General features: G+C 48.7%; 1 protein-coding gene across 1 annotated transcript; it reads right to left on the reverse strand.

Moving 5' to 3' along the window:
* Positions 1-241: 241 nt before the first annotated feature.
* Positions 242-26,720, reverse strand: LOC115470128 (interferon-induced protein with tetratricopeptide repeats 5-like). The gene is made up of 2 exons (XM_030203062.1): positions 26,550-26,720; positions 242-2,394 (listed from the first exon to the last, which is right to left on the reverse strand). The coding sequence occupies exons 1-2, from the start codon at positions 26,552-26,554 to the stop codon at positions 930-932; spliced, it is 1,470 nt and encodes a 489-aa protein (XP_030058922.1). The 5' UTR covers positions 26,555-26,720; the 3' UTR covers positions 242-929.
* Positions 26,721-27,279: the final 559 nt, after the last annotated feature.

Consider the following 27,279-nt stretch of genomic DNA (forward strand, 5'->3'; position numbering starts at 1 on the left):
GCTAATGAGCGTTGGTAACAGCACTTAACAAGCAATAATGAGCACCAATTGGCACTGATTAGAATTTAGGCACGCAACTTGCTAAGCGTATTCTGTAACAATGTACGCCGAACTTCTTACACGCGGAGGCAAAAAGGGGCATGGTTATAGGTGGGAAAATGGAAGTTCCAAAATTTAGATACCTAGTTATAGAATATGGCCCAGTGCGCCTAAATCTACATGCTGAGATTTATGCCAGGTTTTCACTGGATGCACGCAGATATCGGCACTGAAATATCAAATAAACATATTCTATAATCGGCACCTAGTAGGTGTCGATTATAGAATGCTTAGTTGGCACCGATTTCAGCACCAATTTTTTTAGATGCCATATATAGAACTTCCTCCAATATATATATATTCTACAAAGACCCCCAAAGTTTATTGTATAGGCTCTGCACTTTCTGTACCTTAACCTTTCCAGTTAAGGCATAGAATTTGTAAAACCTTAATGCACTTAGGTCAAAGGGCCTACGAGTTTCTGGGCAATGGGAGGAGGAGTGATTCCCACTCATTCTTAACCAATGGCTTTCCTAGATGAAATAGTACTGTTGACCTCTAGTGCTGTCAGAGAAAGAAATCTGTATCATGTGTGCAGGGATCATTAATGCAAAAAACTATATACATTTTTCAACATTCTGTTCAAAACAGGTACTTTTTCTTAGTTACAAATTAAGGATATACACAGAAAAACAACATCATTAGTCAGATGGACCAGCTATATGTGCTTGCATGCACACGGTTTTATTTGTTTCTTGGTATGAGAGATGTTTTCTATATACTTATTGGCTTTCTTTTCCTGTGTGTTTGTTAGTTATTTGTAAACCGCCTTGACCCGCTCATCGCATTAGGCGGTATAACAAGTTCACAATAAACAATAAATATTTGATTTATATTGAAAGCCGCATATCGCAGAGACCACTCAAATACTCTTCATTATCAGGGTCAAGCTCTAGGGCTCTCTCATAGCATTCAATTGCCTCTTTCTTTTCTCCATTCAGCTGGTGGATAAGCCCAAGGATGCCATAACCTGAAGCATCTGCTCCATTCCTCTGAATCTTCTTTTCAGCGAGCTTTTGCAGAGCTGTTTGGCACAAATCCCGTTCAGTTGATTTTTTCTGAAGCCTTAGCCCTGCTGTATAATATCTAATGGCTTCAGGTTCTGACCTTTTATGGTAGACTTGATAGCGGCCATAGTTTAAATATATCTGTTGCTTCTCTGCATCAGTAAGCTTCTTCATTCTGAACACTTTCTGAAACATTTCTTCTGCTTTGTCGTGTTGATTTGCTTCTACATACATGTTGGCCAAGTCTATCTTCGCATACACAAATGTTGTTTTTTGCTCCACAACGAATTCAAAATGATAAAGAGCACACCTAATAAGCTCTTGAATCTGCTCGGAAAAGTCATCCCTGGCACTGTACCTTGATTTTGAAGAGCGGGCAGCTTTTCTCAGTTCTATCATCTTTCTTTTGTAGCAAATGCCTAGCTGATGGTGCAGGAAACCAGAGCGTGGTGTAAAACTTACTGCTTTTTTCAACAGTTTAATGGCTTCATCCACTAATCCACGCCGCCTGTAAAACTTTGCGGCATAACGCAACAGATAAGGAAGATTGGGAGTTTTCTGCAGTGCTTCTCTAATATACTTTTCTCCTTCTTCTGACTGATGCATATCTTGAAGTTTCAGGCCCAGGAGTGCCATCACTACTGTATCTTGAGGATTCAGCTTTATAGCACGTCTCAACAATTCTAGGGATTTACAATCCTCAGGGTCAAATTTTTTGTTATTAAAACCTTCCAGACGGTACACAACGGTTGCATAGCCAGAATTCCATTCTGGGTCTTCAGGATCATTTTCAATAGCCTTCTGGAAACATTCTTTTGCCTTTTCATAATATTGTCCGCAAAACTTTAACAAGGCCCATCCTTTTTCACCATAAACATCAGAGAGCAGAACTTTATAGCGAGATGTGCTCGATAACATTTTACAAATACCTTCCACCTTGCCAAGGTAGGTATTAGTATCCTCAAGCTTGTTCATATCATAGTATATCCACGCATAGTTCCCATAGGTAGTAATAATTTTTTTGTTGATATCATCATCCTGGACCTCTTGAATTAACTCTTCAGCTTTTTGTAGATTTGCAAGGGCTTCGTCATTGTTACCGTTCAGATGATTCACATAGGCAAGCAGATTATAAACCATTGACCTGCAATTTGGGAATATAAATTCTATTTGGTCATGAAGTGTATCCTCCAGTTCATTGAGATCTGAATCATCTTTCATTAATCCCCATGTAAAATGGCATTCCAGCTGCAATAGCTTAGTTTTCAAGGAATTATTGGAAATCTCTCTGTAATGAAAAGAAACGTGTATTACTATGATGCAAAAGAAGAAATAAAAAGTTAAAAGAAATACCATAAAGGAAGTGTATTTAATGTACTTGTTTGTTTCTTTCAATATTTAACCCATCCTTAGAAAAAAAAAAAAGACTAGGAAGGGCATAATTGAAAGATCGTCCAAGTACGAATTAGGACGTTCTTACGAAAACGTCCAAAAATAGACATGTATAATCGGAAAATAGTGTGGGCGTTTTTCGATAATTGATTATCCCTGTAAGAAAACAATCAAATGACGAGCGCATAAGCGTGACTAAATTGGGCGCCCTAACACGGTCAATTATTGCAGGTGCAAACGACCAAATCACAAAGTGTGTAAAATAATGTACATAGGTGTACCGCAAGTACAGTACATGTTGTTCAGGCCATCCAGGTACGGGAAAATATGAGGAACGCGTATATGTGTCAACTACAGACATATCATGCTGCTCCACCCATACTTTCATCATATGTGCCCATCTGCATGTTCGGATCTGCATGCACTGTACACCTACTGAACATGCAGCTATATGCATATTGTGTATATGTGAAAAGGGTCGGGTGGGGTGCGTCAGTCATACTCATCTATATAAGGCACATTCCACACACGTGCAGGCATGTGCACGTCAAAGACGTCTATGCTTACGAGGGCGTCCACGTGCTGATAGGGGCCATATATGGAATGGTCATCCATATATGGAGCTGTGCATGAAACGACGTCCCTCACGCAAAGTCGTCTATATAAGGCACTTCTTTTCCAACACGTGGAAACATGGCGCAGCGACGGGAGCCGAACTTCGGGCAGGAGGAGAGCCTGTTGCTGGTGCGCCTGTGCCTAAGGCACCGGCACAGGCTCTTTGTGCAGCACCACCACCTGCCCCCCAGGCTCCAGGCCATGCGAGCCTGGTCCCGCATCAGGGACAGGCTGGAAAGGGAAGGTTATGGGCCAACCCCCCTCCCCTCCTGTACCTACACATATAACAGCTCCGTCATCAATGTTACCACCAGTAACTGGAGTGTCCATGCAAGGATCATGAGTAATATAGGAACATGCACAATCACTAATAAATTGTATGTTATTGAAAGGACAACCATTCCCACATCCCTACAAGAATGTATTTCGTTAGTTATGTGACAATTATATTAGTGTTATGTGACAATTTCGTTAGTTATGTGAAGGCCACATTTTCCAACTCCTCTTTGCAGCCTCTATGTGGCTTACAACGCATCCGAATAGTGGAAACATGAGACCAATGAAACGTATACCATACTTTATAACATGGTCATGATAACACATATAAAGTAGTTTAACAAGCATACATTATAATATATACAAACGGTACTGTCTGGCCTCATGCCCACCTCTCTGGCATCATCTGCATAGGAACCAACTCGGTGGCTGCTGTGGGTGCTTGACCACCCCCAATATCAAATAAATGCCTTGTATGTATGGAGGGAGGGGTAATCTCCACTGGGGGTTCCACCCCCCAAAATGGTAAAAAGGTGGCTCCTATGATTCAGTACCAATGGAGGTGGTTTCCCCCCCCCCCCCCCCCAACACCGTTGACTCTCTCTCTCTGGTATTTGAATAGCAAATGAATGTGTGCAGAGGACAAAAAGGACCATCCCCCCCTGACCCCTGCTCTACAAACTTATATCTTACAGACGGTTTGGAGTCCACCGGGACCTGGAGTCCCTCAGGAGGCGGTTCCGCCGTGTGAGGCGGGAGAGGCCCGACCTCATCCGGGCGGTGCGAAGGCACCTCAGGGCTCGCTGTAAGTATTCAAAAACAGGACACCTGTACAGATTAGTAAATACATTTCTTGAATAATGCAAATGTGTTGTACAATATCAATTCCCATGTGCCTAATAGCCAACTAGTAAGTAATAACATATCTGTCCAAGATCAAGGATGCAGGTTGCAGGGGTTCTCCCATGAGTGTGGCTGCAACTTCCGACCATCCCCCCGAGATGAATGAGATGATATGCCTCACTTTACTATTCCCCTTTCTGTGGTGGCTGATTAGTGTGTCCTGGTAGACCTGCCTGAGGCCCTACTTTTACTGCATGTCATGGCCTAACTCATATAAAAGATTTGTGCTCAACACCCTTCCCACTGCCCCCCCCCCCAATAAATCCTACAACAACTGCCCATCAACCCCTCGTTGCATCTCACAATGCAAACATGCTGGTCAGCAATGAATTTGGTATGGCAACATGTCCTGTGTGGTGTGTGTCAGAGGAGGTTCCAGGGTTCTTTGTCATGTCATCTGATGCAGCTCATTCCCCATGGGCATAGGCTACGCCTTACCACACCCTGCCCCATCCCCTGCCTCACGCCACCCAGCTACTGCACTATGCAAGCCATGTTGTATGCGCTGATCTCAATCACACTCCTTTTACATACACAGGGCTCCACCAGCAGCAAGCCGAGTGGGCAGATGAGGAGGGCCACCACCTCCAGGAGGAGGAGGAGGAGCAGGAGCAGGAGGAGCAGGAAAGGCATGAGGAGGAGCAGGAGGAGGAGGAGCAGGAGGAGGAGGAGCAGGAAAGCCAAGAGGAGGAGGAGGATGAGGAGGTGCCGGCGCCTGCACAGGAGGCGCAGGAGGAGTCATCGGGCTCGGAGGAGGGGGTCCTCATCATAGATGAGGACTATATGGAGGCCCCCTCCCCACCTGTAGCAGCAGCAGAGCCTTCTCCCTCCCCTCAGCCATCCACATCCTCTGCGGCAGCAGCAGCACCATCACCTGCCCCACCGCGTTCCCCTGGGTCTGCTTTGTCCCCTGGGTCTGCTCCGTCCCCTGGGTCTGCTCTGTCCCCTGGGCCTGCTCCAAGCCCTGGGCCTGCTCCAGCCCGTGCCCCACCTCCAGCAGCCCTAGGCGCAAGGGCCATGATGTGCCTCCTGCAGCAGCTGGTAGATGGCCAGCAGCAGCTTGTAGTTGGCCAGCACCAGCTGCTGCAGGAGGTGAGAGCCCTACGGCAGGGCAATGAGCAGCTCCAGGGCCCACTAAGGGTACTGCTGGGCCTGCTCATTGCCTTGCTACAGAGGGCCTTAGTCAGAGGGCGTGCCCGCCCTTAATTTAAATTGGGGGGGGGAACCTGTTGGGGGTGTGGGGAGTGGGTGGGGGAGGGAATTGTTGGGGTTGTGTGTGTGGGGGGAGGGAAATGTTGGGGTTCTGTGTGTGGGGGGGGGAGGGAATTGGTGGGGTTGTGAGGAGTTGTGGGGGGGGAGGAGGGCATTGTTGGGGGTTATTTTGTAGGGGTGGGGGTGGGGGAAATAAATGTTTTTCTTACACTATAACTATCAGGGTGTGTGTGTGTGTTTGTCTCCCTTGTGCATTACATATCACCAAATGGTGCTGTTGAGTTGAGAGGAAGGAGGCAGCAATATGCATAGCATTAAATGTGCTGTGTGAATGAGAAGGTGATGTATGTCTGAGAATGTTGGCCATACAGAAGGCCACCTGTTCATTCCAACCTGCATGGTCATATGTGCAGGGGGGTTGGGCCGGGGAGCCTGGATGGATATTTGTGTTCATGAATACAAATGGCCAGCCAGCATCTCTCCCTCCCTCCCTCCCTCCCCTCCACCATACTGACCCACAACACAGAGTGCCATCAATAAGAGATTAATAGTGTACCACGTGTGATCTGCCAAGTAGACACTTTCACATAACCCCAGGTAGCACATACACAGTGTTTGCTGTGTGATGGTCACATATCCTTACCCACAAGCCACATTGGTGGGGGGGGGGGGGCAAGAATGACCTACAAACAGCTGGCTCATATTTTAACATTCAATACATCAGCTATGGTATATAATGCTGAGGAGAAAAGGGGAAACAATGGGAAACCCAATAGATGGATGGTTACTTCATCACAGTTGCAATGTAATACTTGTGTTAGAGAAGGGCACAAATAAAAATGGTGCTCATTATTTGCAGCTGTGATCACACTTTCTCCAGTAGTAGATCAAGGTGTGTTACATTCAGGTATTCTGGGTTTGTGTCAAAGTTTGTCCCTGAAGTGACTTGCCTTAGGTGGGATTTGAACCAGCAACCTTATGATTATAAGGCTGGTGCTCTAACCAGTAGGCCACAGCAGCCACCAGGCTTTAGCCACCTGCAGGTACTTTGGGTTGGGACCTGTACACACACCCCTCTCCCTCACCACCACGTCTTAGGCCTCAGTGGCAGTACCTGTAGCCACCTTGAGCATTTTGTCCAGGCTACCGATTAAAAACAATGTTCATGTTCCCTACTACCTATGGAGGAATTTAGGAAGGTGTTCCATAATGTCCTAAACACATCCATTGCATCCCCTCCCCCGCCTCTGGACCTTGCGAATGGGTGGCCACTTCATAAATGGGGACTGGGGTACACCACATAAACAAGGAAGATGGAACCTACCGGGAACCAATACAGCAGTTCCAACAGCTGGCCCACACCACTGAGGACCTGCCAACCCCACAGTACAGTGCACAGGAACCTGGTGAAAAGAGAGCTACCTAAGATCTGACTCCAGACTACACACATACAGTGAATGCACACTCCTTGACTATGAGCACAAAGAGAAGAGGTGGCAGACAAATGAGAGCTTACCATGAACGTCTGTTTCAAGACTGTGTAGTGCGCCTTTTATCTTCTGGAACATTAGCTGCACATCTCCCTGATTGAAATAACCCTTACCGAGGGGTGCTTGATTTGGGGCGAGTGCAGCAAATTCGTGGCCCCCACACACTGCCTGCTACAACCAGGCAGAGAGAATGGGAGAAAGGAAGGGAGCATCAGGGGATGTGGAAGAGAGGAAACAGAAGGCTTGGTGGCTGAGGGCCAACAATAATCCCCCCCCCCCCTAAATACACAGGTGTACCCAAGCATACATTGCTAAACACAAACCTTAATATAAGTGAGGGTAAAACCCTGTAAATGATTATTACGAACAACCGGCAAGGTCTCAGTGCAGGAAATGGCAGGTTAAATGGCAATGAAGAAAGGGAAGGCAGGTGGAGACGCCCATACTTATCTACTCATAATCGAAATCATGTGCTCCTAATCGCTATCTCAGCTGGGCACACTTAGGAATTATGTGTATAATTGAAAAACAAACGCCCATATCAGAAACGCCTATTCCCCCGTCTCAATGGGCGTTCTTGGCGACTATATAAACGCCCACTCCGTATTTTCAATAACCCCATTGGTACAATGCCACCGCGTATGCCCCCGACCCGGAAGGGTAATTTTTCAGAAGGTGAGGTGGAGCTCCTGGTGCAGGAAATACAACAGCGGCACCGGAGTCTGTTTGCTCCCACAGGGCAGAGGCTAGCTGCAACCACAAAGCAGCGCGAATGGGAGGCAGTATGGGACAACCTGAATGCTGTGTTCCATGCTGGGAGAGACGTGGAGGATTGCAAGAGGAAGTGGCGGAAGCTGAGGAGGGATGTTAGGAGGAAGGCGGGGGCCAATCCCCCAGGCCATGACACAGCCAACCTCACCCCCATGGAGCTGATGGTGCACTCCCTCCTACCCCAGGAGGGCATCCACGGGATTGGCTCCCTGGACACCTCGGGCCAGGCTGAGGACTCAGGTAGGTGTTTCATTATGCAGTTGGGGTATCTGTTGTGCTGCAGTACACTTGTGTTATAGAAGTTGGGGCCAGGGGGAGGGAGGTTAGGAGTGGGGGGCAGGAGGAGGGAGGTGGGGGGGAGTGTCTCTGGCTGTCTTTATGTACATTAACAGGCCACCTTTATGATGCTGTTGTGACCTGGTAACCCCTACTCACTAGCTCTGTACCCTTACTCCCTATCCCTACCGTTGTCATAGGGTTTCCTCTTACTTGTCCTGTGTGCGCATCTTAATTGAATTGTAAGCTCTATTTGAGTAGTGGTAGTGTTCATGTGTGTTATAGGAGCAGACTGGGTGGGTGCTGTGGGTGTGTGAGCACCCCCAATATTGAGGAAAGATCATGTAGCTGTGCAGGGAAGAGTTTTGTGCACTGGGCTTAGCACCCCCAATAATACTTTCCAGTTGGCTCCTATGGGTGTGTGTAGGTTACTACTGTGGCAGAACTTCCTTCCCTACTACTCCCTCCTATTTCCCCATTAACAAACTGTGCCTAGTTCCTTCTGTGACCTCTGTGCTCTACTGAGTGTGGGCCACATGCATTCAACTGAAGGAGCCTGTAATGGGGGTCATAAAGCAGTTCTATGCAGACTAGCAAGTCAGTAGTAACACAACACATGCTGCAATGTTATTCAATTTAACAATTATACAACAAACAGCTTGTCCACAACGTTGTGAGTGGTGTCCTTCTCTTGGCTGATCATCCACCACCTCTACCCAGCTGCCTGTGGGGCTCTCTCTTTCACACCCGTGTCAATTCCATTCCTCCTCACCATCTCTTTGCTGGGTCATCAGGTTGGGGGACATGCCAATGTATATGAATGCTGAAAGACAAAAGTGGGTTGTTTGCACCAACACTATTCCTCACTCTTGTGCTATACAGGTGATGACTCAGAGGAGGCTGGCCCTAGTGGCCTGCAAGGCCAACGCCCTACACCAGCAGTCCAGCCTCAACCTCCACAGCCTGCAGCACCAGCAGTCCAGCCTCTGCCTCCACCCCCTGCAGCACCAGCAGTCCAGCCTCCACCACCTGCACCAGCAGTCCAGCCTCTGCCTCCACCCCCTGCAGCACCAGCAGTCCAGCCTCCACCACCTGCACCAGCTGTCCAGCCTCTGCCTCCACCACCACCTGCACCAGCTGTCCAGCCTCTGCCTCCACCACCACCTGCACCAGTCCAGCCTCTGCGTCCACCACCACCTGCACCAGTCCAGCCTCTGCCACCAGCACCACCTGCACCAGTCCAGCCTCTGCCTCCACCACCTGCAGCACAGGCACATGCACCACCAGCAGAGGCCGCACCTCCAGCACCGGAGGACTTTGGTGAGGAGGAGGAGGAGGAGGGGCCAGCTCCTCACCAGAGGCCATCCGGCCAAAGGAGGCAACTCCTGCGGCTGGCCACGGAATTACTCCGCCACAACGTGCGCTTGGAGGAGTACCGGCAGCAGAAACTTGAGCTGCAGCGCCAAGCACTGGAGGCACAGCAGCGAGCACACCAGGAACTCCTCCAGGCGCAACGTGAAGGCCACCAGGAGGTGCTCCAGCAACTGAAACGGCTGGAGCAGAGCATCCAACACCTGCGCCCTCAGGGCACAGCACCTACTCCAGCCCCCGTGCTGCTGGAGCAGCCCCTGCCATCAACTTCCTCCTCCACTGACCACCAACTACCAGCTAAGAGGTGGGCGTTGCGATCATCGGCCTCCGCACCCACTCCTGCAGCACCCACCAAATCTGCTCCCATTCTGGGTCCTGTGGCCAGACGACTAGAACCAACAAGGTGGCCCGATTTCCACGGTGCAGCTAAAGCCGCAGGCTGCCGTGGGGATAGGGAGGAGGACACTGGGAGCAGCAGCTCAGAAGAGGGTGAAGAGACTTCCCGTGCAGCACCAGCTGCAAAGGAAGGGCGTGGGAGGGGTAGGAGGGGACGGGGGAAGGGAAGGGGAAAGTGATGGGACATGCTGTAGGGTGAGGGTTGGTGGGAGGGGGGTGGGTGTGGGAGGGGGGTGGTGGTGGTGGTGGGGTTGAACACAGTAACACATGCACTTAATGTAAATAAATAAATGTTCACTTACTTTCACCTAAAACTTGTTTCAATGAGTCTTTGTCTTGCTCTTACGCCAAGCTGGTAGGCATTGAGCTCTGCTCTGTGGGCTGGGGGTGGAGGAGGCTCCTCTTCCAGCTCATCTGGGGCCTCTTCTGGTGGTGGCTGTGGCTCCTCTGGGAGAGGCTGTCCTCTGCGCTGGGCCAAATTGTGTAACATGCAGCACACCACAAAGATCTTGGCCACCTTTTCTGGACTGTAGAGCAGCTCTCCTCCAGACCGGTCCAGACAGCGGAACCGGTTTTTCAAGAAACCAAAGGTGCGCTCAATGATCCCCCGGGTGCTGCGATGTCTCCTGTTGTAGGTTTCTTCTGCCCCTGGTTGTGGGTGGATCAGGGGGGTCATGAGCCATGTCCTCTGCGGGTAGCCTCGGTCACCTTTGGAGAAAAGCAGAATGAGATAGATGAGTGTGTATTGCTTGGAGCAGGTACAGGGGGGGCGGGGGGATTTGGATAGTGGGTTGTGGAGTGAGGTGGAGGAAGCCAGGGCGGAGGGTTGCCCAGTGGAGGAGGTATAGTATGGGTGGTACATGCATGTTGCACTTACCTAGTAGCCATCCACCAATGAACTCCCCTCGCTCGAACCTGCGGAAGATGCCCGAGTGCTGTAGGATGTAGGCATAGTGGGTGGAGCCGGGGTACCTGGCACACACGTCTAATATCTCCCCCTGGGCATCACACACAACTTGCATGTTCATAGAATGAAATGCCTTCCTATTTCTGTAGGTGGCTTCGTGTGCCCGGGGGGGTCTGAGGGCTACGTGTGTGCAGTCTATCACACCGATGACCGAGGGGAATCTAGCAAGAGCATAGAAGGTGGCCATGTTGTTGTGCAGGGCCTGGGGGGTGGTGGGGAAAGTGATGTAGTGTGAGGTGTGAGTTATAAAGGCATCCAGGAACTGGGTGAGACAGTGTGAAATAGAAGCCTGGGTGAGGCCTGTGTTAGCAGCTAATACGGATTGAAAACTGCCAGTGGCCAGGACAGAGAGAGAGGAAGTGATTTTGAGGTGGGCAGGGATGGGGTTATTCCTACGTGTCTGGGGCTGAAGGAGGGGTTTCAGCTGCTCACACAGCTGACGAATGGTGGCCCTATCAAACCTGAACCTTGTTAGACACTGCTGATCAGTGAGTTGTAGGAAGCCTAAACACTCGGCGCCGTGAATACCTCCTGCGGTGGGTGGCCTCTTCGTGTAGCATGCATGCCACAAGTGCATTAAGTGCATCCATATCCCCACCACCAGTGCAAGTATTAGGACTAGTAGTCAAACACCAACACACACAGATCTGTCACTTCCAGCCACCACGCCCTCTGGCCACTCACTCGCCAAACAGTACAGGAACACAGACAAACGGAGGTCAGGGAATAGAGTATACACGTGGGAAGAGTGAATGGGGAGGGGAAGGGGGCGATGGAGCAAAGGAGTAGGAGTAAGGAACGGTCAAAGGGTAAGACACAAAAAGAGGCAGGGCATACAGACGAACGTCACAGGTACTCAACACGCTCGGCTTTCTCTCTGCAACCACCACTTCAGCTCTTCCACCAACAATGTCGCCACTCTCCAACTACGCACAATCGCTAATGGGTCTAAAGACGATTTCCCCCTTGCTCTGGTCGCTTTTATTTAGGGTCCATCATATTACGCCCATCTTCCCGCTCAACCAGAGCCATTTCGCTATTCGTTATACGTTGTACACGTCCACGTCGTATCACCGCCCCTAACACGCCCCCGACACGCCTCTTATTTGGACGTTTTTACGTGAACGTACGAGCGACACGGACGCACTGAAACATTCGTTTCCATTATATTGATTTACTCGTTTTTGTGAGATAAACATCTATCTCCCGATTTAGGTCGTAATATAGGCGTTTTTGTCTTTCGATTATAAGCTGGTAGGTCAATTTCACAAAAAATACACTCACAACAAAACAGACAATAAGGGCAATTCAATAACCTAGGTGCCCACATTTACGCCCACGTTGCATGGGGAAATGTTTAGAATATTGGCATTTACGTGCATATTCTGCAAATACTCATATAACTTACATAGCACATATTTGCAAGGAGGCAAACACAGGGGAAGAAAATGGGAAGGACACAGGCAGGGTTCCCACTTAAACGGGTAACTTTCGTAATATATAAGTACATAAGCACCGCCATACTGGGAAAAGACCAAGGGTCCATCAAGCCCAGCATCCTGTCTCCGACAGCGGCCAATCCAGGCTTCAAGAACACAGCACCTCCCCCCCCCCCCCCCCGCCACACACACACAAAAAATTAATTCTTAATAATGTTCAATGGACTATTCCCTCAGGAATCTGTCCAAACCCCCTTTAAATTCTGTAAGGCCAGCTGCTGTCACTACATTTTCCAGCAACGAGTGCCAGAGTCTAACTACGTGCTGAGTAAAGAAAAACTTTCTCCTATTTGTTTTACATCTTCCATATTCTAGCTTCATCTTGTGTCCCCTGGTTTTGTTGTTGTTTGAAAGTGTAAATACTACTACAGTGGAATACTACTACATATCCTCGAGTACTTTGGAATTGGAGGCAACGTTCTCAATTGGTTCAAGGGGTTCCTAACCACACGATCATTCCAAGTGACATCTAATTCGACTACATCAGCTAAACGGACACCTGAATGCGGAGTTCCACAGGGATCCCCCCTCTCACCGACCTTATTCAACTTGGCGAAACTACTATCAAACCAAAACCTTAACCCATACATATACACAGACGACGTAACGATCTACATCCCATTTAAACAAGATTTAAAGGAAATTTCCAATGACATCAACCAAAGCCTACATATCATGCACACATGGGCGGACGCATTTCAGCTGAAACTTAATGCAGAAAAAACCCAATGCCTAATACTCACCTCGCAACATAACACGAACAAATTCACCACCATTAACACACCAAAACTGAATCTTCCAATTTTGGACACCCTAAAAATTCTTGGAGTTACCATTGATCGACACCTAACACTTGAGAGTCACGTGAAAAACACAACCAAGAAGATGTTCCACGCAATGTGGAAATTAAAAAGAGTAAGACCTTTCTTCCCAAGGACTGTCTTCCGCAACCTGGTACAATCAATGGTACTCAGTCATCTAGACTACTGCAATGCACTCTATGCTGGCTGCAAAGAGCAAATAATCAAGAAACTTCAGACAGCTCAGAACACTGCAGCTAGACTCATATTCGGTAAAACAAAATATGAAAGTGCTAAACCCCTGCGAGAAAAGCTACACTGGCTCCCACTCAAAGAATGCATCATGTTCAAAATATGCACCCTAGTTCACAAAATCATTCACAGAGACGCCCCAGCCTACATGTCAGACCTGATAGACTTACCACCCAGGAATGCTAAAAAATCATCCCGCACATTCCTTAATCTTCACTTCCCCAACTGTAAAGGTCTAAAATACAAACTAATGCATGCGTCAACCTTTTCTTACCTGAGCACACAATTCTGGAACGCGATGCTGCGCAACTTAAAAACGATCTATGAATGAACTAACTTCCGCAAACTACTGAAGACCCATCTCTTTAACAAGGCATAGCACAAAGATCAACAAATATGAACTCCTATACATATATCCAGAACTGCCTTACAATATTTGCTTGTTAAACTACTATCATGTTTTATCATTATCATGTTACCCAATAACCTTCTGTTACACTAAATGTATATCTTCTTATATATTTCCACTATTCGTGATGTATTGTAAGCCACATTGAGCCTGCAAAGAGGTGGGAAAATGTGGGATACAAATGCAATAAATAAATAAACAAATGCTTTACATCTGTCCGCTCTACTCCGCTCATTATCTTGTAGACTTCTATCATATCACCCCTCAGCCGCCTTTTCTCCAAGCTGAAGAGCCCTAACCTTCTCAGCCTTTCCTCATAGGGAAGTCGTTCCATTCCCTTTATCATTTTCATCGCCCTTCTCTGCACCTTCTCTAATTCCTTTATATCTTTTTTGAGATGCGGCGACCAGAATTGGACACAATATTCGAGGTGCGGTCGCACCATGGAGTGATATTATAACATCCTTGTGTTTGTTTTCCATTCCTTTCCTAATAATACTCAACATTCTGTGTGCTTTCTTAGCCGCTGCAGCACACTGAGCAGAAGTTTTTAACGTCTTATCAACAATGACTCCCAGATCCCTTTCTAGGTCTGTGACTCCTAATGCGGAACCTTGCATGACAAAGCTGTAATTCGGGTTCCTCTTACTCACATACATCACTTTGCATTTGTCAACATTGAACCTCATCTGCCACTTGCACGCCCAATCTCCCAGTCTCGCGACGTCTTCCTGTAATCTTTCACACTCCTCCTGCAACTTGACGACCCTGAATAATTTTGTGTCATCTGCGAATTTAATTACCTCACTAGTTACTCCCATCTCTAGTTCATTTATAAATATGTTAAAAAGCAGCGGTCCCAGCACAGACCCCTGCGGGACCCCACTAACTACCCTTCTCCACTGAGAATACCGACCATTCAACCCTTCTCTTTGCTTCCTATCTTTCAACCAGTTCTTAATCCATAGTAATACCCTACCTCCGATCCCATGACTCTCCAGTTTCTTCAGGAGTCTTTCATGAGGCACTTTGTCAAACGCCTTTTGAAAATACTGGAAGATATGCATGTCCCCTGCCATATTTAAGCACCCACACTTATGCCAGGTCTAGAGTTGGTGTATTTGTGGGCATTTAAATGGTAAGCATGCTGATACTGGGTTATGCTAGCATTCTATAATGGAATGTGGTCACCTAGTTTCTGTTATACAATAGGCACCTTCCATGTGACCATGACACACTGAAATGGAGGTTCCCACTTATAAAATGGCCTCCAATGTAACCATTTGCAGTGCGCATAGAAAAGATCAATCATCAATGAAACAAATGGGCAACATGTTCCTACTGCAAAATCAACCTGGAAAAACAAGACAGAGTCAGTATTCAAAGGGACTTATTTAGTGGCTGTCACCAAAAGTATAGTGCTGCTAAAAGTCCATCTAACCACTATGGCACTATATGGATATTTTTGGGGTGCAGTTAAGGTAGAGTGAGGGCAGAACTATATGGAAAGCAATGATATTCAGCCACTATCTGTATAGCTATGCAGTTTAATTTAGGCTCGAAAAAAAATCTGTACTCTATTAGACCACAAAGCTACATGTATAGGAGGTAGTTCTAGATTTTACATTTAGGTGACATGTATGAAAGTAAATGCTGATATTCTAGTCATTTACACGCTTATGTGAATATATATGCAGATAAATAATCTAGCTACACAATATTCTGTAAGTATATACGTCTTTGATAGTGCATTCTTTGCGTGTGAATTTACATGAGTGGATCTCAGCAGAGTGCAGGTGGGGCATGCACACTAAGTTATGCATGGAGCTCCCCAATCTAAGCATGAGTATTTACATAAGTGCTCGTGCCTAAACAAGCATATACCCAGTTACATTGGGGGGCCCATTTACTAAGCCAAGTAAACGTCTACGCTCGCCAAAATGAAGTTACCGCATGGCTACCGCGTGGCACTTGCGGTAATTTCAGTTTTGGTGTGCTTCCGCTACGCATACCTGAAAAATATTTTTTATTTTCTGGCGCGCGTAGGTCATTACCGCCCAGTTACCGTGTGAGACTTTACCACTAGGTCAATGGCTGGCGGTAAGGTCTCAGACTCAAAATAGATGCATGGTAATTTTCATTTTGCCGCATGTCCAGTTTCGGCAGAAATTTTAAAAAGGCATTTTTTTGCAGGTGTGCTGAAAAATGATTCTGCGCATGATCAAAACACGCGTCTACACTACCGCAGGCCATTTTTCAGCGCACCTTAGTAAAAGGACCCCTTTTACTTACCTTTATATAATAGGCTCAAGTAAGTGCCTTCTAGGCATCTAAATATAGGTGTTGCTTTATAGAATTTCCTCAAAAAGGCTGAATATCAGTGCTATACATATATTTGGTGGTGGTAGCCACCGTATACATATATTGATATCCAGTATAGCAGCCACCATTGAAAATTATCCCAATAACTTAAGCAGCCTTCCAAAATACAAGGGACAAAATACATCTGGACGACAGGATTTTTGGATTTATTATGTATATTCTTCCTAATTATATAAAACATGCCTTGAGATGCGCATGCAAATTTGGGCATGTGTCCTCACCGCACGCACATTTTAGCTGAATCACGAGCCAATCTGCGCCAATATTTGGCTTTTTAACAAGCAATTATTGGCACTAATTGGAATTAAGGTGTGCATGTGTAAATTGAGGCACGTGATCCCGGCCTAAACTCTTCCTGGAAAAGGGGGTATGGAAATATTTCAGCGCCGTATATAGAACTTGCTTCATTATATTTATATCATACTAGTAAAAAAAGGCCCGTTTCTGGAGCCAATGAAACGGGCGCTAGCAAGGCTTTCCTGTGGCCCCCCCCACCGAACGCACCTTGGTTGTTAGTGACGGCATTGCGCCGCCGTGGCCGCCGTCGATGTGTGGGTGGCCCATTGTGGCGCCCTGGCCATCGTCGATGTGAGTGAATTGCTCCGCCTCCACCCTCAACATCATAATGTTTGACACGAGGGCGGGGCCCCGAGGCTGTTAGGGTGACACATAAACAACGGAACACAGAGGGGGGATAGCAAGATTCAGAGCTTCGAACTTACGAACCTTGGCTTCAGTGACGTCATCCAACAATAGAATGTTGAGGGTGAGTTTTATATATATAGATTATGTATATACATACATACAGAACAGTATTACCACTAATAAAACTATCCATGTCGGATTTTTAATAAAGGATCACATCTTCTAAAAGAAATTTTATTTGTAGTAATGTTGTTTTGTCTTCTGGAGTTTTGCATTACCAAGCCTCTGTGGTTTTTGTTTACGTACACTAAAATCACAAATGTAACTGGGTGTGGATATATAATCGCTAGATTAAAACACAAACAAACCTCCCACATTAATGACTTTTGCAAGATTAAACGTCACTGATTGTTACCGATGCAATATACATCCAAAACATTTGCCAAAGTCAATGTCTCTTATTTTATCAAAAATCAAATAGTACAATAGATGCTGTGTGCCACACACAGTTTCTATTGTACCGTTTGATTTTTGATTAATATTGCAATAACAACAAAAAGAGACATTGACTTTGGCAAAAGTTTTGGATGTATATTGCATAGGTAACAATCAGTGACGTTTAATCTTGCAAAAGTCATTAATGTGGAAGGTTTTTTGACGATGATGATCTTTTGATCCATTCAGCTCTGTAAATCTGTTTGATTCTTGAGCTCTTTGAGGCTTTTTCCTTCCTTTCATTAATACCTTTAGAGCATTTTCATATTGTGGATTTTTGTTTGTGTTTTAATCTTTTAGATAGATAGATAGATAGATAGATAGATAGATAGATAGATAGATAGATAGATAGATAGATAGATAGATAGACCATCTCCACCAAAGCTCTGGATGGTTTACAATAATGGTGTTTCAATAAAACACAGGAATAAAATCAAAACAGATCCAAGTTAAGGAAAGCATTCAGAAAACCACCATGTTTTAAAAATGTTTCTGAAGCCCCAATAATCATTCTCTAGTCATAATTCAAGAGGTAGCGATTCCACCACTCAAGGGCAACTGCTACCAACATCTCTTTTTGAATTGAGAGTTTCCTAAAAACTGAAATGTGAAGAAATTGAATTCTATTATCATGAATAGACTGAGATGAGCAAGATCTTGACTGCAGTTCTAGTTAAGATAATAAAGAGTTAGGACTAAACCCATAGAACATTTTAAATGAAAAATAAAACAGAGTGACGAAATTGGAAGCCAATGAAGCGATATTAGCAAAGGGGAAATTCTTTCATATTTGCTCTTGCACAAAATCATTTTGGCTGCAACTGACAATGACAGGTTTAAAAAGTCTAAGAGGCCCTTTTACCAAACTGCCACTTAAAATGGTGTACCACAGGGCGCGCAGAGGTAGCGGTACATTGTGCACGTACTACCAGCATGCAAAAAAATTATAATAATTTGTCAATCTGCATCCCTGGACGGCTGGCTGGCTGGGTTTGTAACCGTATGCAAATGAGCTACTACCACCACCACACACTGCTCCAGGGAAGCAAAGGCACACTCCAACCTGCTGTATATCACATGCCATCTACTGCAAGGTAAAATTATGTATCATACCTGATAATTTTCTTTCCATTAATCATAGCAGATCAATCCATAGACTGGTGGGTTGTGTCCATCTACCAGAAGGTGGAGATAGAGAGCAATCTTTTGCCTCCCTATATGTGGCCATGTGCTGCCGGAAACTCCTCAGTAAGTGATATCAAAGCTCCATCCGCAGGACTCAGCACTTAGAGAATTACACCCACAAAGGGACACTCTGCCCAGCTCACCACCGCCGAAGCGGGGGAGGGACACCACACCCGTCGATGCAGGGGGATCAGGCTTATCCTGCTACCGCAACCGCGGGAGGAGCTGGCTTACCCTAACACCGCTGAAGCGGGAGGGATATAAAGCTACCCTACTGCCGCCCGAAGCGGGAGGGAGCGCCGGCATAATTTAGTTATCAATCCAGCCACCGTCGAAACGGGGGGGGGGGGGGGGGGAGGAATGCAGCAGCTCACTGTAACACAGAATCGTCTCAATGCGAGGAAAATCCAATTGGAAGAACTTGAACACGAAGTTCTCCTGAACGGGAACTGAAGAATAAACTGGAACCTGAAATATAACCAGAACAAAAAACAATACAGATATCTGGGAGGGACTATGGATTAATCTGCTATGATTAATGGAAAGAAAATTATCAGGTAGGATACATAATTTTACCTTCCATTTCATCAAGCAGATCAATCCATAGACTGGTGGGATGTACCGAAGCAGTACTCACCCAGGGCGGGACATGGAAATCCCTGAACACAACACTGAAGCTCCAAACCAGGCCTCGGCCCGAGCAGCCACATCCAAGCGGTAATGTCATGAGAAGGTATGCGCCGATGCCCAAGTTGCCGCTCTACAAATCTCTTCCAAGGAGACGGATATGGACTCCGCCATCGATGCCGCTAGTGCTCTAGTAGAGTGGGCCTTCAGCTGAATAGGCGGAGGATTCCCTACAGCCACGTAAGCTGCCGCAATCGTCTCCTTGACCCAACGTGCCACAGTAGGTTTAGATGCCTGCAGGCCCTTACGAGGGCCTGCGAACAGCATGAAGAGGTGGTCTGACTTCCGGAAGTCATTGGTCACTTCCAAGTATCTGATGATGACTCGTCTCACATCCAGACATTTGAGAGCAGGGTACTCCTTTGGGTAATCCTCCCTGCGAAAGGAGGGTAGACAGAGTTGCTGATTCACATGGAAGCGAGAAACAACCTTGGGTAGAAAGGAAGGCACTGGGCGAATCGACACTCCTGCCTCAGTGAACCGCAGAAACGGCTCTCGGTACGAGAGTGCCTGGATCTCAGAGACTCTCCTGGCTGACGTGATGGCTACCAAAAAGACCGCTTTCAACGTCAGGTCCATCAGCGATGCCCTCGACAAGGGCTCAAAGGGCGGCTTCTGCAAGGCCTGAAGCACCAGATTGAGATTCCACGTAGGCACTATCGAGTGCAGAGGAGGGCGCAGGTGATTAACTCCTTTGAGAAAGCGCACCACATCTGGCTGCGCCGCCAGGGAAGCACCCTTCAGGCGGCTCCTGAAGCAAGCTAGAGCCGCCACCTGGACTTTCAGGGAACTGAGGGACAGGCCCTTCTCCAGACCCTCTTGCAGGAATGCCAACACTGAAGATATTGGAGCAGTGGAGGGCGATAGAGAGCCTGCCTTGCACCACGATGCAAAGGTACGCCAAATCCTGGCATAAGTAGTAGAAGTAGAGCGCTTCCTCACTCTCAGCATAGTGGCGATGACCTTGTCTGAGAAGCCCTTCTTCCTCAGCTGCTTCCGCTCAAGAGCCAGGCCATAAGACCGAAGGGGGAGGGATCCTCCATCACCACGGGACCCTGATGCAAGAGGCCCCGCTCTGCTGGCAGCCTCAGAGGGCCGTCCACTGCGAGCCTGACTAAGTCCGCATACCAGGGACGTCTGGGCCAATCCGGACCCACCAGGATCACCCGGCCCGGATGCTTTGACACCTGGCCTAGAACTCTGCCCATCATGGGCCAAGGCGGGAACACGTCGTCTGCGCTTCGTGATGTCCAAGAACGTCCGAGCCGACAGCTGCCAGTCTCCAGAGTATGGTGACTGAGAAAGTCCGCCTTGATATTCATGACTCCCGCAATGTGGGCCGCCAACAACTGTTCCAGATTCGCTTCCACCCACAGGCATAGCTTCATAGCCTCCTTGGCTAGAGGAGCACTCCTGGTACCTCCCTGGCGATTGACATAGGCCACTGCCGTGGCATTGTCGGACAGGACCCGTACTGGCCTCAGCACCAGGACCGGGAGAAACTCCCGAAGCGCCAACCGAATGGCTCAGAGTTCCAGGAGGTTGATAGACTGTTTCGCCTCTGCAGGCGACCAGAGGCCCTGAGCTGTCCTCCCCAGGCAGTGGGCTCCCCAGCCTGTCAAGCAGCCGTCCGTCATGACGACCACCCACTCTGGGATCGTGAGGGGCATTCCTGCGTACAGCTTGTCTGGCCTCAACCACCAACCCAGTGCCTTGCGCACCGTTGGATCCAAAGGAAGGCGTACCGCGTAATCCTCCGATACTGGAGACCACCGCCACAGCAGGGAGTGCTGTAGGGGTCTCATATGGGTCCTGGCCCAGGGCCCTACTTCCATCGTGGCCGTCATGGAGCCCAAGAGCTGCACAAAGTCCCAAGCTTGAAGAGTGGAGGCTGTTAGGAACTGGTCCACCTGGGCCCGAAGCTTGCCGCTCCGGCTGTCCGGCAGGAACACTCTGCCCACTAGGGTGTCGAATCGAACTCGCAAGTACTCCAGGGACTGAGTCGGGCGCAGCTGACTTTTCTCCCAGTTGATGACCCATCCCAGGGAGCTCAGAAGGGCAATCACCCTGTCCGTGGCCTTCCCACACTCTGCATAAGAGGGGGCTCGGATCAACTAGTCGTCCAGATAGGGATGGACTTGTACTCCTTCCTTGTGGAGGAAAGCCGCGATGACCACCATCACTTTGGAGAAGGTCCGCGGAGCGGTGGCCAACCCGAAAGGGAGGGCTCTGAACTGGAAGTGTCGGCCCAGGACTGCGAAGCGCAGGAAGAGCTGGTGAGGAGGCCAGATGGGAATATGTAAGTAAGCTTCCTTGATGTCCAAGGATGCCAGGAATTCTCCCTTCTTCACCGCAGCTATTACGGAGCGGAGAGTCTCCATCCGGAAGTGCTGAACCTTCAAGGCCTGATTGACCCCCTTGAGGTCGAGAATAGGCCGAGCAGAACCTTCTTTCTTTGGCACCACAAAGTAAATGGAGTAACACCCCTTGCCAAGTTGATCTACTGGCACCGGTACCACCGCGCCCAGGCGGATCAGGTTGTTCAAAGTCTGCTGCACGGCAGCTGCTTTGACCTGGGACTTGCAGGGAGAGTTTACAAACCCGTGTCTCAAGGGCCGGCAGAACTCCAGCTTGTAGCCGTCCCTGATGACTTCCTGAACCCAAGCGTCTGAAGTTACCCTAGTCCACTCGCCCAGGAATGAGGACAACCTTCCTCCTATCTGCACTGGGCCATGGACCAGGTCCCCGTCATTGAGTACGCGACCCTGGGGGGGGGGGGGGGGGGGGGGGGGCTGGAGGACAAACCTCCGGGTCGCCGGAAGGAATGATGCTTGGGGGAGAAGTTCCGTTTGAAGGAAGAGGAGGCAGAGGAGGTCGACTTGCCCGGGCAATACCGACGGGCTTCCTGGATCCGGCCCTTGGAGGAAACAGGGCAAGCACCACTGGCCCGAGCCCTGACCTCCAGCAACCTCTTGCCTTTGGACATGCCGAGCTCCGTCACGATCTTGTCCAGCTCGTCCCCAAAGAGCAGCTTGCCTTTAAAAGGCAACTTGGCTAGGCGAGATTTAGAGGCATGGTCAGCCGACCAATGCTTAAGCCAGAGCCACCGCCGCGCCGAAACTGTCTGGGCCATACCTTTGGCCGAGGCTCTCAAAACATCATACAGCAAGTCTGCCAAGTAGGCCAAGCCCGACTCCAGGGTCGGCCATTCCGCCCTCCAGGACAGGTCCGAGGGGGAAGACCACTGCAAAACAGTCAGGCACGCCCTAGCCACATAGGAGCCGCAAACCGAGGCTTGCAGATTCAGGGCGGCCGCCTCAAAGGACGACTTTAAGGCCGCCTTCATTCTCCTGTCCTGGGCGTCCTTCAGGGCAGTGCCGCCTTCCACCGGCAGCGCCGTTTTCTTAGTCACGGCAGTGATTAAAGAATCTACCGTGGGCCAGATAAAGGCTTCCCATTCCCCCTCAGGAAGGGAGTACAGACGGGACATAGCCCTGGCTACTTTCAGGCTCGCTTCGGGGGCATCCCATTGCGCCGAAATTAAGGTCTGCATGGCCTCATGAACGTGGAAGGTTCTAGGCGGGCGCTTCGTTCCCAGCATAATGGCAGAGCCAGTAGCGGCTGACAGCGGGCCTTCCTACAGGGAGGCAATCTTCAAAATGCTCATGGCCTGCACTAGCAGGTTAGGCAAATCCTCCAAGCGAAAAAGGCGTGCTGCAGAGGGGTCGTCCGCTCCATCCGAGCGAGGGTCAGTCTCTTCCATAGAGTCCGCAAAGGATCTCTGGGAGAACTCAGACACGCAGCCGTCATCCACATCAGAGGAGACCGAGTCCCCTAGGGGCTGAAAATCCACCCGAGAGCATTTGAGGACAGAGGCCTCATCACCCTTATCAGACAGGGGAGCAGGGGCAGCGTTCTGCATAAGAAAGGCCTTATGCAGCAGCAAAATGAACTCAGGGGAGAAACCCCCTAGCCTGTGCATTTCTGCAGCTTGTGCCGCGGCCCTAGAGGTGCCCTCAACCTGCGATCCCAAGATCGGAGGAGAGGCGCGCTGTGCATCCAAAATGGCGTCTGGCGCGAAACTCCAAGAAGGAGCCGCGCGGGAAGAGTGGCGCTTTAATTTCACCGACTTCTTACCATCGCCCGAATCAAGGGCGACCAAGTTATTAACGTCTCCCACCTCGAGGGCGGCCCAAGAAGAAGCCGTCTGAGCAACATGGCCGGTCACAACCGGGAGGGTGGCCAGCGGGGGATGGGCGCCTAAGGCGGGAAAAACCGCCGCACCGGAGAAACCGGGAAACTCTCCTGATTCTGAAAGGGCACCCAAAAAGGGCGACTCTGCCTTCGGGCCCCCCCCCCCGCTTCCCCGCTAGGCGCGCGAGCGCGTTCCGGTGAGTGTCTTTTCGTGCCCTTGCCATCCGAGGCCATAGCCACTTGGAGACCATTCGGGGAACCCCCTGCCTGCTAGTAAAAGGTAATATTACCTGATTCTCGCTCCGAGCTGCAACGATTTGGAGTCCCAGTGAGTAGCTGCAAAAAGGATGTCTGTCTCTCAAGGACGTCTATTTTTTTTTTTTTTTTTTTTTAAACGGAGCCAGCGGGAGGGGGGAGAAAAGGAGGGACCTGGCACCACCAGGTTTGTACTTGCTCACGAAGAGCCCTTAACCCCAGGTACTCAACAAAACCTAAGCAATTAGGCTTGGAGACCTAGCCAGAGCTGCTGCTGTGCGACCACACACCTGCTGAGATAGAGAACATACTGAGGAGTTTCCGGCAGCACATGACCACATATAGGGAGGCAAAAGATTGCTCTCTATCTCCACCTGCTGGTAGATGGACACAACCTACCAGTCTATGGATTGATCTGCTTGATGAAATGGAACACACCTTAACTACTATCCACCATGATCTGCTATGGCTCCTAAAAGACAACTAACTGCTGAGGAGCAGGCTGAAGCTAAACGGAAAACAGCCGAAGCGCAAAGAAAAACGTGTGCAGCTATGAGCAAAGACCAAAAGGTCCCTGAAAGGGAACAAGCCGAACAAGCCACTGCAAGGAAACGGTCCAGGGTGGCGAATATGACTGATGACCAAACAGCAAACAATGGAGAAAAACGCCAATTTGGAAAGGCAGAGAATATAAAACATAATGGTGAATAGACGATAGCCTTGCTAGGTAGGGCCCGTTTCATTTTTTCGTGAAACTGGCTTTTTTGCTTGTAATAATAATAAATAAATACTTTTTTTCACCAAGGAGACATATCTGGGGAGTGGGTGTATCAACACTAATCAGCACAGGTATGTTATCATACGCTAACTGATTAGTGTAGGATTAGTGCATGAGCCCTTACCACAAAACAGGCAGAGGTAAATGCTCATGCATTCATTTTTTGTGCATGGCCATTAAATAAGAACATGGAAAATTAGCCATTTTCTGGCCACAGCAAAACGTGGCCTTAGTGCACAGAAAAGACCCACATAAGGGGGGGGGGAGGGGAAATGGGACTTGATATACCACCTTTCTGAGGTTTTTTTGCAACTACATTCAAAGCGGCTTACATATATTCAGGTACTTGTTTTGTACCAGGGGCAATGGAGGGTTAAGTGACTTACTCAGAGTCACAAGGAGCTGTAGTGGGAATTCAACTCAGTTCCCCAGAATCAGAGTCTGCTGCACTAACCACTAGGCTACTCCTCCACTAGCAACAGTCCATGTAGAAGCCTGCCCTTGCAGATCAGCAACGTGGCCGCGCAGGCTTCTGTTTCTGTGAGTCTGACGTCCTGCAAAATACGTGCAGGACGTCAGACTCACAGAAACAGAAGCCTGCGCGGCTGCGTTGCTGATCTGCAAGGGCAGGCTTCTACATGGAATGTTGCTAGTGGAATAGCAACATTCCATGTGAAAGATCAAATAGTAGCAACATTCCATGTAGAATCCTATATAATAATACTCACCTCCAACGTTCTAACTTGCCTGGGACCGTGGTTCCCTCGGAAGTGGTCTGCTAGGCAGCTTAGAACACACTGACGTCAGTAACGCCACTGACAGCTGATTCCAAGGCACGGGGAGGAGTGAAACACGTGAAGTGTGTTTCCCTACTCCTCCCCCTGCCTGGGAATCAGCTGTCAGTGCGCCGCTCCCTACCACTTCGGAGCAAGTGGCAGGGAGCAAGGCAACACAACCCCCCCCCCCATCACCCAAGCCCCTGCCGAACCGCGAGCCAGGCAGGGGGAGGAATAGGCTCCTCCCCCTGCCTACGAATCAGCTCTGTGCCCCCCCCCCCCGGTGCATCACCCAAGCCCCCACCCCCCCCCCCCCCCGGGGCACATCAACCCTCTCGCCACCCGCAGCCGCCAATAAGCAGCAGCGGCCGGTACAAAAAGAAAAAAGCCCCAAAAAAGATTTTAAACCTGAAACGCGGCTCTGTAGACAGCCATCTGGCATTGGCTGTCGTTTCTGCAGCCGCGCCTCCTCTCCCCTCCACGTCACTGCCCCTGGAAGACCCCGGAGGAGTGCAGCGACGTCAGAGGGGAGAGGAGGAGTGGCTGCAGAGACGACAGCCAGTGCCAGATGGCTGTCTACGGAGCTGTGTTTCAGGTTTAAAATCTGTTTTTGGCTTTTTTCTTTTTGTACCGGCTGCTGCTGCTCAACAGGAGAAGCAGCAGCAGCTGGACAGCATTAGTATTGGTGGCTGCGGGTGGCGAGGGGGTTGATGTGCCCAAGGAGGGGGGGGGGGGGTAGGGGCTTGGGTGATGCGCCAGGGCGGAGGGGCTTAGGTGATGCGCCGAGGGGGGAAGGGAGGGTCACTGGACATGTGTGGCTGGAGGGGGGAGGGGAGGGTCGCTGGACATGGGTGGCTGCAGGGGGAGAGGAGGGTCGCTGGATATGGATGGCTGCGGGGGAGGCCACTTTTTGCAGCAGCTTAGTAAAAAGACCCCTAAAGATGATTTCTAGCTGCATACATAACACTTCCCAAAAGAAGCATACATATCAAGCATGGGAAAATAAAAGCTTGTAACCCCCCCCCCCCCCCCCTTCAAAACATATCTCTCTGTCTACAAAATCTCCTCTCACCTGTTCTTGTGCAAAATGTTCCTCTTATTGAACTTGGGTAACACTTTAGTAGAAATACATTTCTGTGTTTGCACTAAAGTGCTGCCCAAGTTCTGTTCAAGTGCAGAGGAAAATATTGCACAAGGAAAGGGGAGAAGAGATTTTGTAGACATAGTGGGGAGAGTTTTCATTCCTTGCAAATATTAATTTACTGCTTATGCAATTACTTGCAGTTTTGCTGGGGATTTGCCCCAATCTTTAGATCTAGCAGTACACTGCAACAGTTAAGCAGCGTTCCAAACATGCTCAGCATTTGCAAATCAGGATGAAGAATCTCACATACCATAATCCAGATCACACACTTACCCCATGATTTTTGACAGGTTTCCTAGCCGTCGTCTCCGAGCTACGTCTCTCTTCTTGTGCAGGATGCTGGCTGCAGCAGCCGCCTCTAGAGCAACAATTTATAAAACACTGGTTAGGTAATTCCAATCCCAAAAGGCCAGCAATGCTGAGAATGGAAACCTGAAAATGAAACTTGGCTACAACGCAGCTTCTTATCTAAAGAGTCAGAGCTGAGAAACCGAAACTGCTCTGGATTCAAAGGCACGTTTGTGTTTCACTCCTCAGCTGAGCACAAAACAAACAAACAAAATCTCCTTCTTTCACCAATGCTAATAGCTAGGTTTAGTAAAATAGCATACTGGGCACTAAAGATGCATTAATGCACAATAGTTACCACAACACAAATTGTATATGCGGTGGGATTTATTTATTTGTTTCAAATTTTCCCACCTATTTGCAGGCTCAATGTGGCTTATATAGTACCGCAACGGCATTTGCCAGTTGCGGTATGAACAAATACAGGTGTTATTGTGGTAAAAGAAGGATCGTGTTTGGTAGATACATTGGGGAAATTAGGGAGGTGGGAATGAGGGTTAAGGTATGTCCATTACAGTCTTTGGTTTTGCAGTGTCGCAGGAACTTAGGTTTTTATGTTGGGTCGGTGGGGTATGCCTTTTTTGAACAGGTTTGTTTTTAGTTCTTTCCGGAAACTTAGATGGTCGTTCGTTGTTTTTTATTATCTTTGGCAGAG

The sequence above is a fragment of the Microcaecilia unicolor genome, chromosome 5, assembly GCF_901765095.1.
Source record: "Microcaecilia unicolor chromosome 5, aMicUni1.1, whole genome shotgun sequence".
NCBI lineage: Eukaryota > Metazoa > Chordata > Amphibia > Gymnophiona > Siphonopidae > Microcaecilia > Microcaecilia unicolor.